This window comes from Phalacrocorax carbo, chromosome 6 (assembly GCF_963921805.1).
Source record: "Phalacrocorax carbo chromosome 6, bPhaCar2.1, whole genome shotgun sequence".
Classification (NCBI taxonomy): domain Eukaryota; kingdom Metazoa; phylum Chordata; class Aves; order Suliformes; family Phalacrocoracidae; genus Phalacrocorax; species Phalacrocorax carbo.
In genome coordinates, this window is record NC_087518.1 from 33,480,945 (window position 1) to 33,499,090 (window position 18,146).

Sequence of the window (18,146 nt, forward strand, 5' to 3'; positions counted from 1 at the left end):
CACCCTAATGTTCACATCCCATGTACGGCAGCCATGAAGTTCTCTTGAGTTGAGACGACCATGTCAGGGAATACATTCAACCACCACAAGCTGACCCATACCAGCAAAGACCCAAAACAAATCCTCAGGCAGCACCTGTGTCCAGCTGGTGATTGTATTCCCAACAAAGCCAACTGCTCCCAGAGCCCAGGCAATTCTCTTGTCCATCATATACACACACACACACACACATTGAAAAGAGGTTGAAGAAAGAGCAGAGGAATCATGACAACATGTGGAAATCAGTGCAGGAATCTGGAGATAGTAATAATCCAGGTTTTGTTACTAATTCGACATGCAAACATACTGTAGCATGGGAGGCTGCTCCATGCTGCGGAGCATTAGTCTCATTAGTACCTCCAACACAGTGAGGAGTCTGTATTTACTAATTGCATTACTGCTTGCTCTTTGGACAAAAAGGAATAGTATAAAGGCACCCTCAAAGACTTCAGACCCTCATTAAGTTGATGAACATATTTAAACTGCTAGTTTGGCTCAGACCTGGAGATTTGTGCTGCACGAGGAAGAGAAAAAACCCCAACCAACCCAAACTGTACAGCAATACAGATTCACCAACCTTTTCTTACACACCACACCTCTAATGAAAGATTACTTAAAGATTAACTTCACAGAGGAGTCCAGGGCTTTGCATCTTCTAGCACAGCTGACATAGCAACATTTCTCCACAGGTTTGTCTCATACAGGGAAAAGAGGGTAGAAGCAAAAAACAGTCTGTGAAAACATGCAGTTTGTGGTTACGCTGCAGCTTATTTCCAGCGTATGTTTCTTGTGGACATGGGGCTGAAGTAGTGGGTTTTACATCTATTTTCAGGATCACAAGCCAGCAGCTTTTCTCCAGCAAACATGAGATACTGGTCTGCAATATGACCACCCCTTACTTCCATATATTTCTTTGTAATGTCTGTCTACTCTTGCTTCTACAAAATATGCAGCCAAGTATGCTAACTAGATTGTGGTTGAAATGCTCTATAAAAACCAAAATAATTAACGTCTTCTCTGTGGCAACATTCACACCACCACTGGCAGATTCACACACTTGTCTTGTAAGCCACGTTCATTCACAAATCCAAGCACAGATGGCTTGCATAAATTTGAGATTCATCTTTTCCACTGACCTAATTGTGGCAGGACTGCAGCAGCTCAGATGACGCGTTTTGTTGCCGGTTTTCACTGTAGCTAATCGTAGCTGTGTCACACACTTAAAACTGCAGTGAGTCCTTAATATAGCAGTGGGTAAACATCACTCACAGCAGCTTGCACAAGAGAGGGATGTGTATGCCTCGGAGACAGCTTGATCACGTTTTAATAAGTGCTCTCAAGAAGAATGTTTCAGGCAGCCTTACATTTCTGCCTAAGCCTCTTAGAGCATCAGTTACCCTTTGAATGCTTGATGATAATCCTAATTTAAAGAACCAGGGCTCTTCAGATTAAGCAGCCTTTGCAAGCAGTTACTAACCAAATGATATGGTATCCCTTATTTCATAATTTTAAAAAATGTTCAGCACATCATGTTTACAGTTACTATAAATAATAGTCTGGGGGAGTGAAGAACTTTTCAGAATAACTATTACTTTCTGTGATTCCGTGTCCTCAAACAAGCCTCTGAGGCCTTAGGAACACAGATGATCCTCAAGCAAATTCCACACAAATCTTAATCTCACTACCAGTCAAGAAACGAAATAACAAAATAATCCAGCAGGCTCTTAAAAAGCAGTCTGAATATAATACATAGCCTTGTAGTGGCTGTTTTCCATATCACCACTTGCAGGTTAAGGGAACAAAAATATCTGGTGTAACTCTCACAAGGTGATTCTTCTCACTGCAAAAACAGCAACAACAACAAAAAATTAAAAATGGTTTTTAACACGTATCTGCTCAGGGATCCAATTTACAGCTTAGCTTTGCTCTGAAAGCTGATCTTCACTCCATTACTGACAGCTTCTGCTCAGGGGAAAAAAATAAGTAAAACAAAGGTGAATTAATTTCAAGACAAGAATGAATATCTCATACATGGAAAAAATAAAGGAATTCAGTGTGTTTGGCTAGAATGAATGTGAATACAAATCCAGGATTGCGTTGCTTTTCTTTTTTTTTTTAAATAGTATTTAATCATGCTCCAAGACTGACAATAACAATCATAACATATGAAAGGATTTAAGTTTTCTTTTAAGCACATAAATCCATCATTTTATAATCTGTCAAGTAGCAGCAAGTCAGCTCTACTGCCATTTGTCTATGGACAGTACTTAACAAACAAAAAAAAGTTAAGAAGAGCCACCTCACTGTTTCTTGTCAACAGGACGGTCCAGTATTTAAAAAAACAAGTGTGTGCCACCATGTAATGTTATCCCACAATGTGGAGACTGAATCAGCCGGTAACCCTTGGAGCAGCCCAGAATCTGCAAGAATCTGCAGGCTAGGATCTCCTGCAGAAGGCTGGAGTTCAGTATTAGCTCAGACAAGAATGGCAGTCTTCCTTCTGTCCTCATGCACTTCCTCTAGCAGATGCTCCCTGCTGTCCTTTTCAGCTGGGACACAGCAGTTCTCCCTTTTCTTCCTTTGCACCATCTTCCTAGCTTATTCAGGTAAGCTCTTCCTTCTTTTTTCCTCAGCTTCTGCACCTTCCTCCTTTCCTCCCACCGATTTGCTGCTTTCTCCAACCTAAACACAGAGTTAACACACCCACTGGAGTGCCTCAGCCAAGGGCTTGCTGTATACTACAGAGCAGAGCCAAGTGGCTTGGTCTGGTAGGATGCTGCCAGAGCCCATGCTCTACTCAGTAGTTGCTCCTCCACTGTGCCTGTTCTGGTATGGGCCAGGGATGAACAGACTGTTACTCACAAGGCACTTGCTGCTGCATTATTCACCACTGTAGAGACAAGTTTGCAGGACCAGGCAGAATTCACATGAGACTGGCAACCCTGCTATGCTGTCACAGATTTCTTGTCATCTCCTAGAGGGATCAGGGGTCATAAAGAAGAACTGGTAGCTCTTTCTTCTTGTAGAGAAAGCCCAAAACCAAGCTCAGGCACAATCACATTGCCAGATAAAGTTTATTTACCAACAAACTTCAGAGTTGGTGTGCTGAAAAGCAGCAGGACCACAGGCCCCAAAGACAGATCATCTGTTGACAAGTATTATGAGGGCAACTGTTATAAACAATAAAAACACTTCTCTCCCAGTCTTTGAAGAGAGAACACAGCTGAATATGAACTCCCTGTGGCAAGTTTTGGACAATCTTGTATCCTTCAATGTGAGACAAGATGCTGGTTGCATGGAAGTTTTGCTGTGAAGTGTCCAGAGCTCTTGGCACAGCACAGCACTGCTCTATCGTAACAGTCCTCAGCTAACAGATACAATGATCATCAGGAACACAGACCATCAGCCAGGGACACTGACACCATCTCCTCCAGATAGGAGGAGAAATACTCTACAAGGAACATGGAAAAAGTGAGGAGTGAAAAAAATTACATCCCATCGTCACACCAGTATGACACCCCAAAGCCAACATCCACAATATCCTATGCTAAAATTATGTTCTTTTCTTTTGCTTTTCAACTTCTCCTTCCCATTACCAACCCAAAGATTAATTCCTATCACGGAGCCCTCGTATCTATTTCCCATCAAATTCTGAAACTGCCATAGTACAGTGGGGTTGTACTGCCCCCATCCTCCCATAACAGCTGATGTTTTCTGAAGTGAATTCTAGTATTTAGAAGCTGTAATCACCTCCGGTTAAACAGATCAGCTCACGTCACTGGCTTTAAGTCAATTTTGCTTTGCCTCTTTCTCTGCAAGAGGCCAGGAAACCTGGATGTGATATGGCTCTAGTTCTTCTGGAGTGACATAGTCTGGAGCATTGCCCATCAGGTCCCGTCCCCTGAAGGATTTAGGAAAAGCAATGACATCTCTGATACTTGAAGCATCAACGATGAGAGAGATCAGCCTGTCAAGTCCTAGAAGCAGAAAACAAATTGGTGAACCAGTTGAGTTATGGCCCTATATTACTTTCTCCAATTCAGAAAAATCAGAAAGATGGAGTAGATAATATGGAGTATTATGTATATATGGATAACAAGGAGTAGATAAATGAAGCTTGAAGAATAAAACTGAAGCAAGTAAGAGGAAAAAAACTCAGCCAGCAGCAGAGAAACAGACTTGCTAAAGAGCAGAAATGTCTAGCAAAATAAAGCTTTTCAATATTACAGAAAGTTCTGCAACACACTGAGAACTGCAAGACAGAGACAGTGCCTTTGCAAAGACGGCATAACAAAACCAGGGCAGCTAAGTGGCAGGAACACTGTCAGGGCTCTGCTTAACCGCTCAAACAAAGCTCTTGATCAACTAGTTCTGAAGGATTACAACTAGGAGGAATTAATTAAAAAAGAGTAAGAGCCTCTGGGTGATTGAATGGAGGGAAATCACACTGGAAGACCCCAGGTTAAAATGCTACCTTTGTTTTTTGTAGGATTTTTTGTTTGTTTTGGCAGGGGGGAGGGTGAGGGTGTTCTGCTTGTTTTTTTCTTTTTTAAAACCACGAACTCAGTAAGATTTAGGAAAAATACATCACATTATCTGAATTAGTGAGCAAAACAGATAAGGAAGAAGGAAAGTGAGACTGAAGCAGAGGGCAAGGTTGTGGCTGTGACCCAGGGCACAAAACGAAGTACCATGCTGTCCCAGGCCTCTGGGCACACAGTACATGGATCCTGTTCTGGCTGCACAGGAACTAGAATAAAGATGACCTAATCGTAATGAGTATGCTGTTTGTAGAAGAGCGTGTATGGATAATCCTCAGAGTCACCAAAACATGATTTGGTCCTTGTGTGAGAACTAAATCACACTATGATGCCAGGGAGGAACACTGAAACATTCTGCACTGGGTGACAAAACTTCTGTTTCCTTCTACAAAGCAGCTACAGAGATGGAAGCACTGTGTAAGCGCACACAGTGTTACCATGTTGATGGTGCCAAACAGCAGGAGGAGGCAAGGCTTTTGCTAACAAGCATGAGGCTTGTTCCTGGTATCTAACATGCCAAAAGAAAGAGTCACAAGATGACAGCATCCTGGAGAGCTACAGAGCACTCACCTAAAGCAATTCCTCCATGAGGTGGAGCTCCAAACTCCAAAGCCTCCAGCAGATGGGAAAGCACCTCAGAATCTTCCTGCAAAATTACACAAGAAGTGTCATTAGACAAACAATGCTCTCCCTACCAGCAATTTAAGATGAAGGTATGATGAAGTCATTCATCACTCAGGGCTAGGAGTTACATATCTTTATCTGAGAAACACAAGAGTGTTTCCTTCAGAATTTGAAGTGGATAGTTAAATTAACTAGTCCTTTAAATCTCCAAAAGAATGTTAGAGACATCTGTAGGTGTTACCTTCAGCACTTTCTCCAGCACAAAACGCTGCTGTTCTGCGCTATGAATTCTGATGGAGCCACCTCCAACTTCACTGCCATTCAGCACAAGGTCATAGTGCTGGCTACGGACCTACAGAACGAAAATGAACAAGCACCACCACAAGGCTGGGGCACAGCTGCATTTAACACCAACCTGCATACAGACAGCAAAGACACTGGGAATGAAATCATTACATACTACAGCACTGCTCTATCAGTGGTACCTTGCATTTCAGGTACCAGTCCTATAAGAGGCATGGACTGCTGCTGACAGAGGTGAGAACAGTACAAATCCTTTTGCAAAGTTGATCGAAACCTGAAGCAACATGGGATGGGTCAGAAAATAAGACTCCTCCCCTTAAGCAACTGCCTCCTGTAAGTCCCTTTTGTCTGGGGCACACAAGGATATTTGCTACTCAGAGTAATTTGGAAGCCATGTCTTCCAGATACATATAATATGCAGTCAGCTCCATGAAACAACATCCCTTTTACAGTAAAACAGATGCTACTTACTCAGTTTTCCAGGACACGCAACTGTAAGAGAGCCAGCATGGCAGACATGAAGTTAATTACCTTTGTGGGGTCAGAATAGAGGAGACTGGTATCTGAAGGATGAGGAGCTGTGAAAGGGTGATGAGCAGATTCCAATTCAGTGGGATTCCCTTCCTTGGGGAGGAAAAGCGGAAAATCCACCACCCACAGAAAGTGAAAAGTTGTTGGATCACGGAGTGCCAGCCCAGCCGCCTCAAGGAGGTCAGCACTCTCCAACCGTAGCCTTCCTAATGCAGAGCACTGCAGAAAAGAAGGGAGAGAATGAGACAGGGCAATTTTACTAACAGGGCAGTTGCTCAAACACTGACCAAGGAAAGTGTGTTTCATAAAGGTGGTATCAGAGACAGCATCAGTTATAATGTACTGTTGCCTTGAACACTTCTTCATTGCCTCATAAAAGATATCACTTTCCTGCTGAGGCAGCAACAGCTCCTGGGTTTGACAAAGAAAGGTAAGGAGCTGGAAAGCTCATTTTCTTCCAAATGTTCCATCCTCACAGAACTCTCCTCTCCTAGACTAACCTCAAGCTCTACAAAAATGGGGATTAGCTGCAGGAGTGCAGGTGAGATCTACACTTTGCAGACAGAGAAATGAAGGCACAGAAAAAATATGACAAAATTTGGGCTATCAAGCAAAGCATGACACTTTGTCATAAACCAATGCTTGGAAGGCAACGTCTGCTGGCAAGAACACAGAGAAGGGTAGGGACAGAATCTCCCATCACTGCTGCTAATAAGCAGTGGTGCTTCACTCATCAGCTGCTTATGGGAAACAAAATTACCTAGTTGACCTTGTTTTCCAATCTCTGTTTGATACTTTGAAATTGAGAGAAAAGGAGGCACTGATTTGTTCCTTGTTTATATTCCAGCCTTCATTTCAGTTACAAGTTCTTCCCAGAATTTGACTGGACAAAATAAAAGCAATAGGTACATTTCAAGCATTATTTGCTGTTGCTATAGCTTCAGCTCCAGAGAAACACAGAATTATATTATGACCTATTTTAATAATAAGAAGAATTAGACTAAGGTCAGATAACATCAAAGGTATCATCAGCAACATTCAACTCACACAGCCACCCAAGAAATGCTTCCTACCACTTGCTTGTGTTCACCAGCTGCCAGCAGTGCCACATCGTCCACCTGCATGTTCAGCGCTTGGATAAGCTCTGACTGCTGCTTCTCACCAAGAAACTTTGTAAGCAGAGACTTCAAGTTTCTATCAGGCCTGCAGATAATTTCCACGATTTCCTAAAGAAATATGAGAGTATATTCAGTCCAGTGCTGCCCTCTCTTGTTGTGAAGCATCACATGCTCAGGCACTGACTCTCAGCTATTAAAAACTGGTCTTCTACCTTCCTCTGTCTGCAAGTGCCTTTATACACACTTTGTCATTCACCATTTCCAATGCCTCAGCAGTATTTCTGTCTCACCTGGTTAAACTGGGATTTTGCAGACTCCTTTAATGACTCCAAATCTTTATTTTTAAGATATCTCTGGTGAAAGAGCAAGAGAAGACACATTAAACATCAGCAAAATATATAGAAAGCCTGACCAGGATTCAAATCTATTGACTGAGCTGTTTCCAAACTTCTCAAGTTCTTTTGTTTCCAGTACAAGTTCTTATGAGGGCTGTGGAACAGGGCAGGGCCCACAGCACTAGGCTGCAGCTGGGTGTCTTCTCCAAGGGCTCCTTTCAGGAAAGGGCCCCTCTAGGTTGTATGTCTGGCTGCAGTTTTTCTCCCTGCTCACAGATCAGCTGTAGCTAGTCACCAGATTTAGATTATGCCAACTAACTGCCTCCAGCATGCACGAACACAGTTATAACACCACGCTGTTGATGGGGAAGATGTAACTCAATCTGGAGGAACAACAGAGAGAAACCTACAGGGCTTACTCTCACATGCAAAGAAATGCAGTAAATGAGGACCTGTGCCAAGATCTGCATTTTTTGAGCCTCTCAACATTAGAGTAGCTGAAAGAGCCCACTTTTGTTTTGCTCAAAGGCACATCTTAGTGCCCCCTCGTGGGAAGCTGGTAACATGTTTTGTGCCAAAAATTAAAGGAATCCCAAGAGAAAACATGGTCAGAAAGTCCTATTCCCCAAATAAAACCCAGTGTTTCATGGATTTTTTTTTCCTCCGTACTGCCCAAGCTGCAAAGATGACCATAGCCAGAATTAAATCTGCTTCCCTGCCAACATACATGGCCATGTCAATCTTCTACATCTGTGGTCAGCCTTGGATTCAGTCTGTGATAGTCTCATGATGAGACATGATTTCTGCCCACAAATGCAGCAAAAGTAAACATGAGAAGGGCTTGTAACCACCTGACCTCTCTCTCACTAGTCCAGAACAGAGCTGTGCCATACATGGCTCTATTTCAATCACTTGCTGCATGGCCCAGTTTATTATTGAGATGGACATCAGAAGCCATCCTTGACAAAAGCAAGCTGATATCCCAAGAGGCTTCTCTATCCTCAAAGGACCTTGCAGCTCTGTTTATTTCTGCCCCTTCCTGAGAACAATACATTCTTCCATTCTTCCTGTTGCCTGATCATCTCCATTCCCCTCTTCTAACACCACTCAGCCCAACCTGACGCCAATCACAACCAACCCCAAGTTCCCTGAAGGGCACTACTCCCCTAGTAATAGCAAAGAACATTTCCATACCAACGAAAGAATTCAAATTGGTATTTTATTTATTTCATATAAACCATAAGCAGTATGTAAAAGCATCACTTACCACTCCCTGAGGGATACATATGGCTTTGACAGTGCCGTGTGGGTAACTGAGTGCATTCTGCACAAACTGAATGTCTGATCTTCGTAAAAAGTCACTGATATCCACTATCTGAGAAAGGAAGTATCACAGGAAAAAGCAGTGGTGGTAGGAACATGAAGCAAAAAATCCTGCACCTGTGTCTTAATACCTGCAACACCATTCCCTGGGACATCATTTCTTTGTTTAGCGAAATCAAATAGTTCACAAAGAAATGAATGCGGTCAAGCTGGAAAGAGCAGAGAGAAGCTGAACGCTGCAGAAACAGAAATGCAAGACAGCCAGAAAAACCCAAAATTGGGTTTGAGCCAGGAAAACCCAAGGCTGAGATGGTGACATCCTGCCACAGCAGAGAGCACTGCATACTGAAAAAGAAACCTGCAAAACTAATTCTTGGGAAAATATAAGATGTTTCTAGCTTTTTGGCACTGTTCCTCTTAATACATTTGTCGATATTCTTATTTCATACTTTTGTACTCTTGTTTCATGTGCAGTGTATGCCCACAACCGCAGTCAGTTATCCTGACAATATCTTCAGGCCATTAGAAGGCTGGAGAAGCCTGTCTCACAAAGCATGCTCACCAGGAGTATGCTCTGGAGTGCAATACACAAAAGAACTTAAAGTATCTGTGGATGCCTTACGGGCTTCTGTTCCTAAGACAGTCAAGACGCATTGCTTCCTAACACTATATTATCTTCAAAATAAAATTTTCTTAAAACATACGATTTCCCACAGCCAAGTAAACAAACCCTCCCTTCCCCAAAAGATGATTACCTGTACAAAAGCAGTGACAATGCAATAGACACCTTGGGTAAATTACAGCTTTAAGAACCCCAGCCGACCACATATACATGATCCAAACAAACATTATTAAAACACTAACAGAAAGGAGAAGCTGCAAGTTTCTAAAGGGCAAACCCTCACCTTCATCCCAAAACGAGTGTCTGGTTTATCAGTCCCATAGTCAGCCAGTGCCTCCTCGTATGTCATGGAAGGGAAAGGAGTCGTAATGCAGCCTCTTTCCTCAGGCCAGGAATATTGCAGAAGGCCCTCTATCAATCTCTGGATCCCAGCTTGATCTACAAATGACATCTCTATATCTATCTTAAAAAAGAAAACAAGAGTGGGGATGCCATATTAGCTAAAAGTTTTGCCTTTGCACTGCTATTTGGAGAAGCTCTTGACTATAAAGCCAGCATAAAAAGAAACAATATACTACATTAAATCATAGCATGACTGCATTAGAGTCAGGGTGTGCTTATGATCTCCCTACAGCCTGATGACTCAGGACACAATCTCCTCAGAACTAAATGAGGTAATGATGACAACAACAGAAGGAGAAGCCTTGAATGAACAAGGCTAACTCTGCCTGTGATCTCAAGGCCGAGGAACGGGATGCCCAACCCAGCAGGACAGGAGGAACAGGAGGACATTGCATCATCAAGCACAATCCAAATGTGTCTGCAACACAATTCCCACATCTACTGCACCTGGGACTGTGCAGTCACCCCAGGACTGTAACCACTCTGTGCATGCCCCATACTAACTTCAAAGGGCCAGATCTGTGAAACATGCAGCAAACAACACTGTACACTCCCCAAGCGGCACAAGAGCTAGCACAAACTAAGCCTTCAGAAGGGAAAACAGCTACGAGCTGTTTGGGGTGAGGAAGAGGGTAAAAGGCAGTGCAAGTTGGTTACCTGAGTAAACTCAGGCTGCCTGTCAGGCCGCGAACCTTCATCTCGGTAGCAGCGAGCAACTTGAAAGTACCTGCAATAGGACTTGTACTCAGATAACAATTCCAAGTACCCTAAATTAGATTGTGACTACAGAATTGACCATTAAAAAAAAATAATAATCCGTTCCCTTTGCAGCAGATGATCATAGCCCTGGTTGTTCCCATCCCCTCAAAAGCATGACATTTTGAGCGGAAGCAACTGTATCAGCAGCTGTATCCACCTCCAACCATACCTCCAGAGGCATGTGGAGGCTACCAGGTGAGCTGTGTCCCAGCAGGGGCACAGGCAACCCCTTTTCCCACCTTCTACTCCAAACCTGGACTCAGTACTAAGGACCATGCAAAATTCACTCACGGCCAAGACCTGTCCCGCAGTTCACTGCATGAACAACTGTCTCCCTCTCCTTCAACTCTATTTGGAGGAACAAGCCCACTTAAAAGCTTTTACTCATGCACCATGACAACGTGCTTCCCTTGTCTCAGTCCTGCTCACCTGTCCCACCTCATCTATATTAGTTCTATAGGTTACTCTTGGAGAGGCTTTTATCACACACTCTATTTTTTACTCTTCAGGCAGACTGTGCTCAGATCAGGTTTCCATTTAAAACAACAGTGAAGATTTCAACCTTCACACAGGATATGTTTCCTCTTACTGGGAGGCATTATTGCTGGGGGGGCAAAGGGCCTGGCCTAGTTGAAAAGTCCTAAGTATTTAAGGATTCCTCTTCAAAACACAACCCCCTTGGCAGCAAGTTTTCAGGGAAGTATCTAAAACCTCACAGATCAAAGCAAGCAAACCCTGGACAGGACATGCAGAGAACAGGAATCCAAGAAACTCTTACCTGTCCAGGCCTCCAACCATGAGGAGCTGCTTGAACTGCTGAGGACTCTGTGGGAGAGAGTAGAACTTGCCCACTTCCCTCGAGGGCACAACGAATTCTTTTGCTCCCTAGTATCAGAAAGAAAAGCTTACGTAGTTCAGCAAATAAGTGTCCTCAATTCCTGACAGAGAGCACAGACTAGAAGCACAAGAGGAAAGGACCTTTTTTCCCCATTATGAAATCCCACTTGTGAGGAAATGGCTATACATTACACTTGAAAAAAAAAAAAAAAATCTGTTAACCAGCTTGGTCCAAAATGTCCCAGAGGAGGATTCTCCTTCTTCTGCTCTAAGAGACTGATGCATAACAATACACCATCCAAGACAAGGGTTTAAATGGAAGAACTCCATGTGTTAGCTGCATCAACAATTCCTGGGCTACAGCTCTCTTCTTTGTGATTATTTTTGAAATGAAAGGAACATAGACTTAGAAATTAGAATGACTTGAGCAGTGCCACTGCAGTAACCTACTAGTTAAGAGATTAATGCTGGAGAAACAGCACTTAGAGGAAGTTTTTTTTTTTATAATCTGGCTGTCCCAGGACAGCACTTGCAGTCAACATGCACTCTACAGGACGGAAGCTTTATTCATTTGAAGGTTCAAAATTAAGACACAAGGTATCACCTCTTCCCTTTCACTCCCTCTACTTTTAAAAGGATCCATGTATCATATCAGAAATTTGCACATGAGCTGTTACATAGTGAGGGAACAGCAAATAAGGCCGAGTGGCAATTGACAATAATTCAACCATGAACTGCCTGTGCAATCACAGGAAGCTAAAATGCATTGCTAACAGAATACATACCCCTGGGGTTCTTTTAAAGAGCGTTGGAGTTTCTACATCCACGAACCCTGAGGAACAAACACACGCTTCAGAGACAATATGCTGAGGGCAGGGAGAACGAGTATGACACAAAGCAAGCTAGAGAAGGGTTAGTCAGCAAAATAGGTAATCTAGCACACCATGCAGCCTCTCCAAAATCTACAGATTTTGCTGCTTCTAAGAATAACTTCTGAAATGACAGATTTAAAGGCTTAGAGCTACCCTGATGTCCTGCCAGAACTGCTGATGACAGAGGACTCAATATAGGCTGAAAAACTGTTAATTCTCTGTCTATTTTGAACTAGGCTTTGCTTTTCCAAAAAGGACTTCCTCATTTTAAGATAAGCAAAAGCTCTATAAGAAATCCACCCCTTTGACATGCCTCAAGTTGGGTGACCAAAAGAGGGAAACTACCTGCAAAAGGCCTTTTCTCACTGGATATACCTCATTTGAAACAACTGGTTTGTAACACGCTAAGAGATTTCAACATACTTTGTTCTTCAGGCCTGCCAACATTCCTCTAAAGACCCCAGTGCAAGCAGATGTCCTTACTAAGCAGGACCAGTTTGGAATAGCAAGTTGATGGGCAACCTCTCCCAGCAATAGGAAACAGAAGGGAGGGCTAAAATGTTATTTGCTGCACACTGTTCTTCAAGCACTTTTCTTACCATGGAGGTTACACAAGTATTCCCGCATCCTCATCACTATCTGTGATCTCAGCCGCAGGTTATGCTGCAACTGGAAGCTACGCAAGTCCAAGTAGCGATACTGCATCCGTAAGGCCTCTGATTTCTGGAGATAAGAGATAATTAGGACTAAGAGATAAAATTCAAATTGCATGTCCAATGAAGACTGTGTACTTACAGAGGAAGAAAACCCTCTGGCTTACTAGCTACTTGTCCAGATAAGACTAAGCACCCTTGCCTTAAAACACAGCAGTGCACTGGCAGGTTGTTTCACACTCTCAAAAAATCTAGCATAGCCTGATTCCTTTCACTCTTCCCTTTACCATCTGTTCTTACAGTGATATTTGAAAACCCTGTGCACTGGAATCATTCAAGCCTTGTTTTCTGCTCATCTCTAATTAGAAATACATCCTCACAGCTAACAAGCAGCACCCCTATTTTAAATATCACCCTTCCCCCACAGCAGAGCTGGGAGAACCAGATGAAGCTCTCAGATGTTTTGCCATCACCCTGGGCAAATTCCCAATTTATTGAAAAGCCACCACTTTGGTTAAAAAAAAAAAAGAAAAAGAAAAAAAAAGAAGAAAAAACATGGACACCTTGATAAAATCTTTCATTTCAAAAGGTAGCTTCTTGCAGGAGTTTAGGATCTCTGCAGTCTCTGCCTTCACTTCAATATCCCCTGTTGGCATTTTCTGGAGCAAAAAGGCAAGAAAAAAATCAATTCAAAACTTAGGAAAAACAATTGGACAAAGGTATTTCACAGATGGTTGGGGGAAATAAGAAACCCATGTGATTATCCAACCTGCCTTCAACAGAGTATAACTCAGAGAACTTCTCTCAAGGACAGATTTCTCCTAGATTTCCCTTCTGTTCAGAAAAACATAAGTCACCTCACCAAAGATGGCATGCTCTATCCCAGTACCATACTGATCTCTACCAGAAATATAATTACTTCTCCTTTGCCTTCTCCTTGAAGGACGTGCTGAGCACAAACAGTCAGGCACAGACCCTTCGAGGGCACATGCATTTGGACCAAATACTAGTTCCATTAGCTTCAATGAAACCACACAGTATACATTGCAGTGTGCATTAGCAGCATCACCATCAGTCCTTAGTACAAGTCAAAAAAGGCAACTTGTGAGGAATTTCTCAGAACTTCCAGTTCTGAACACCAGTTCTCAGAACTAGTTTTCTTTTTCTTGGATTCCAAGGCAGAACAGACAGCTTCCCCCCCTTTGCACTGTGCCACATCAATGTTCATTTGATCCTACAGAACTCTGTTTACCAGGGGGAAGTATACACAACACTCCAACAAAATGCTAAATGATTAAAAGAAATAAAAGCATTGCCTGACGTCTGCATTCTTTATGGACATCTATAACTGATCACAGCAAAAAGGTTATGGTCATAAATACACATTATCTTTTTAGGCCTGCCAGTGATGGGATCCGTACAACCCTGGCAGATTAATCTATGGCTGATTACAATGAGAGCTGAGGAATGCATAACATTTAAACATTTTTCAACCTCTCTTTCCTATATAATGAGAAAAGCAAAATCTATTCTGAGTGAAAAATAAGTCATCACATGCTGTGGAACTTGTGATGACAATACTTATCTTCAAGAAAAAACAAATTCTCAGCCACACTTTGAAAGTCTGAAAAAACTAGCCATTATCCTTTCAAAGGGCTGAAGTACAATTTAATTCGTGGGTGTCTAATGTGCTTTCACGTTCTCCTAATTTACATGTCATAGCAGCTATTTCACCTCACATTTTCTGAGGATAGTCTGCCACAAACCCAGAACCCATGGGAACGCTATGACACAAAACCCACCATAATTCTACTATCCAGTGCTCCTTTCCACAAGGAATAAAACCCTTGAGAGATCCCAACATCCTCACCGGATTCTCCTGCCCTGGGGGGCGAGGGGACACAATTCCAGTCACTCGCACAACAGACTCCATTGGGGCATCAGACAAGAGCTTCTTCACATGGGAATGTGCCTGCAAGATGACAACCTGTCACAGAAATTCAAAGAACAGGACAAACACACCATGCTCAAGCGCCTCATTTCTTAATGGCCCATTTGAATCTGGGATCACTCCTCATAAGCCAGAGGAAACAGCATTAATATTTCTGTTGCAGTGTCAGATCAGAGCTCTCATAAAGTTTAAATCTACTTGTGAGTCAGAGCACTCAGTACTTCATTCTGCTCTCCATGTCTGCTGGACCCATGCTACCAAAGGAAAAATAAAAATATTAGAGACTCATATTTTGGTAGCACTTACCTCATCCTGTGGAATGATGATCTGGGTCAGTCCTTGGAAATCCCTCAAAACCAGAAACAGGCCTTGTCTGATCCATGAAAAACATAAAAGGAAAACCAGTTCTTTCAAGAATTCAGCAGCCTTCTGCTTTTTAAGCCAAGGACATGGCAACTAGCTACTTTCTGTACCTTTTGATTAACCTCAAAGGACTTCCAAGTAATGTATGCACAGATAATTTTCCCTCATCTGAATCTAATCTAAACAATTTGTTTCAGATTTTGCCCAGCCATTGACTAATAATGTGCAAATAACCAGGAGAGGCAGGATTTTACATCAACCCGTGTGGAGCAGGGATTCTGAACTCGAGCAATTTCCTGCTGGGAAACATTGTTCAGATAAACACGTTTAGATGGGCAATAAAACTAAAGTTCACATGGATTAAAAAAAAATCCAAACACAAAATAAGGAGAATGCTGGTCCTATAAAAAGTTTCACATGAGCAATCCACACTCCTAGATCCAGAATCATAAATTTTGATCTCTTCAACTGCAGTAGAGGCTGCTACCATTGTACTTATTCCATCAAGAAGCTATCAAATGGAACACGCTCTGGCTGCCTTTAAAAGCAAGAGCACAACAATCTCATTGCAATAATCTTGTTTCCTGGAACTCCACCTATAACTGTTCAAAGATGAGATGCTCAGGATCTCCAAAAAACCAAAAACAAACAAACAAACAAACAAAATCAATGTAGACCATTCACTACAGAACAATGCTGGATAAAAACTAGGCTCTCTGGACTGTAAAATGCAAAATGTGACTTTTGATAGAAATTAATTTCATCAAAGCCATTTTACATACCCAAGATCAGAGTATTTTGGAGCACCGTCCATGCTGTATATAGACATGCTTTTCACCCTACATTTACAAGATGCACAACTCCATTGGGAGTGATTATATCATGCCACCTATAGCAAACTCTTGGAATTAACATTTCATCCTCTGCTTACTACCTTTTCTTAGTATTTATTTTTAAGCAAAGCTTGCATTTTTTAAAATAGCATCATTGGATGCTGTAGTTGAAAAGAAAAACACCATTGTTTGCTTAAAATTTAAGAACACTATATAAAAGAAATTGTTTGCTCACAGCTGTTAGAATTGCTATATATATGCTATTATTTGTGTTCTCTCCTATACAACAAGGGTGATAATATTTTAACTGCTTTACAGTATTGTAATGAGGATCAATTAACATCTGTATGAAACTGAAATTTTTAATACTGGTCTGGCACGGTTCTCAGCTGTTTTACTCACTTCAGAAGTGACTACTGCAGGATATGAAAAGATAACTTGAAGCATAAAAAAAGTGTCTTAATCCAGGCATACATTGGATCTAGCAAATAAGCATCTCCATTTCACCTTGACTTGCATCTACCTTTGATACTGAATCCAGCCATACAGTGTGACCTCTTGTCCAACGTGAGCAGAACGTAGCTCTCCACAAGTATTGGTCCGAGTGACAAAGCTATTGAAGTCTTGAATAAAAATAGTAAATTATTTTGTGGCTTTTGCACACAGGCGAGACAAAATAGAGTTGCTCCCCCAACACCAACATAATTTATACATATACGAAGAAATTACTCCTTATATCCCCAATATGACTGCTGTAAGACATAAGAACATAAATATGACATGAAATTATTCTAAACAAGTTCTTAAGAGGAATTATTTCTATGTGTCAGTCAAACTTTCATACAGAAATCCAAACACAGTCTTGCTGCAAACTGTTCCCCTGCAAATTTCAGGGGCAAGAGAAGGGAAAGCTGCAGATCAGTCCTGAGGCATGCTGACAAGTCCACACTCAAATCTCGAAGACACAGCAGAAAGGCGGCTTGACAAGCCAAGACTGAAACATGCTGACAGCCACCAAGTGGGTGTACACTGAACAGTTTCCTGCCTGCAACTACTGGTAAAAGGCCTGAACCATGACTACAGAAGATTTTCCACAGACCCCAGTATGCCCGGCATCATGACTTAGTTATAAAAACAAATGCACTATTTACAGAAGGTGCTAGAGTTTCAGTTTGCAAGGACAATTCTGAAGGATGCTATTACCTAGAATATATATATATGTGTGTGTGTGTATAATTGTATGAACTAGTCTCCCTTGCTGCCTTCAACAACCTGAAGGCTGTAGAGAAGAACGTTTGTTTTCACGGTAGGCATTCAGCAACCCTCGCTGAATCATGTGCTACAGAAGAAAGAGACGTAAAAAAGCAAAGTAAAAGCTCGGGGGGGGAAAAAAGGAAGTTAGACAAATTGGTTTTGATATACTTTGATTCACAATTCACTGTGAGATGCCAAAAGTCGAATAAAAACATGGTTTAGAGAAGGCGTGTAAAAAGACCGACCCACGGAAAGCAATTTATCGTGAGTATGCCTTTAGCTTCCTCTGCATACTACCCCGACGCGAGTCCTAGGGAGAAAAAACAACCCAGACTCAGAAGAGGCGGCGGCGGGGACGAGACAAGCGCTTCCTTCTCACCTGGGGCGGCCGGTGGCGGGACCGCCCGGTGCAGAGCCCGCCCGCAGGCCGGCCGGGCCAGCGCTCCGGGCAGCAGCCCCAGCAGGCGGAGAAGGGCCATTTCACCTGACTCAGAAACGAGAGGGGTCAGTCACAGACCTGCGAGTCGTTAGAAATAAAGGCAGAGAAGGGAAAGCGCCGGCCGCCGAGCCTCAGCCTCTCCCTCACAGGGGCAGGGGCCTACATCTCCCGGAGGAGCCTGGGGCACCAGCGGGAAGCAGAGGCCCCACAGCAAGGCCGGAAGCGGAGGGTTAGCTCGCTCACTTAGTCGCCTCAACCCCGAGGAGGAGGAAGAGGATAGCCCACTGCCGCCTTCCTCCCGCTTCTGCCCGCCACAAAGATGGCGGCGGGGGGCGGCGCCCTGCGCG

At 42.8% G+C, this 18,146-nt stretch overlaps 1 protein-coding gene across 6 annotated transcripts; it reads right to left on the reverse strand.

Moving 5' to 3' along the window:
• Window positions 1–2,140: 2,140 nt before the first annotated feature.
• On the reverse strand, window positions 2,141–18,141 carry DARS2 (aspartyl-tRNA synthetase 2, mitochondrial). 6 transcript variants are annotated; one of them, XR_010373400.1, is made up of 19 exons: window positions 17,740–18,141; window positions 16,630–16,729; window positions 15,217–15,283; window positions 14,830–14,931; window positions 13,523–13,618; window positions 12,906–13,029; window positions 12,220–12,266; window positions 11,376–11,482; window positions 10,496–10,565; window positions 9,720–9,899; window positions 8,759–8,866; window positions 7,447–7,509; window positions 7,112–7,264; window positions 6,039–6,257; window positions 5,446–5,556; window positions 5,151–5,226; window positions 3,790–4,016; window positions 2,902–3,013; window positions 2,141–2,721 (listed from the first exon to the last, which is right to left on the reverse strand). XR_010373400.1 is itself a non-coding variant. In XM_064454548.1 (18 exons), the coding sequence occupies exons 1-17, from the start codon at window positions 17,837–17,839 to the stop codon at window positions 3,829–3,831; spliced, it is 1,911 nt and encodes a 636-aa protein (XP_064310618.1). In that variant the 5' UTR covers window positions 17,840–18,141; the 3' UTR covers window positions 2,141–3,013; window positions 3,790–3,828. The 6 variants fall into 6 exon arrangements, 5 of the variants coding, with proteins under 5 accessions (XP_064310618.1, XP_064310619.1, XP_064310616.1 ...); XM_064454548.1 differs by having other exon boundaries at window positions 2,141–3,013; XM_064454549.1 differs by lacking the exons at window positions 2,141–2,721; window positions 2,902–3,013 and adding an exon at window positions 3,095–3,490.
• Window positions 18,142–18,146: the final 5 nt, after the last annotated feature.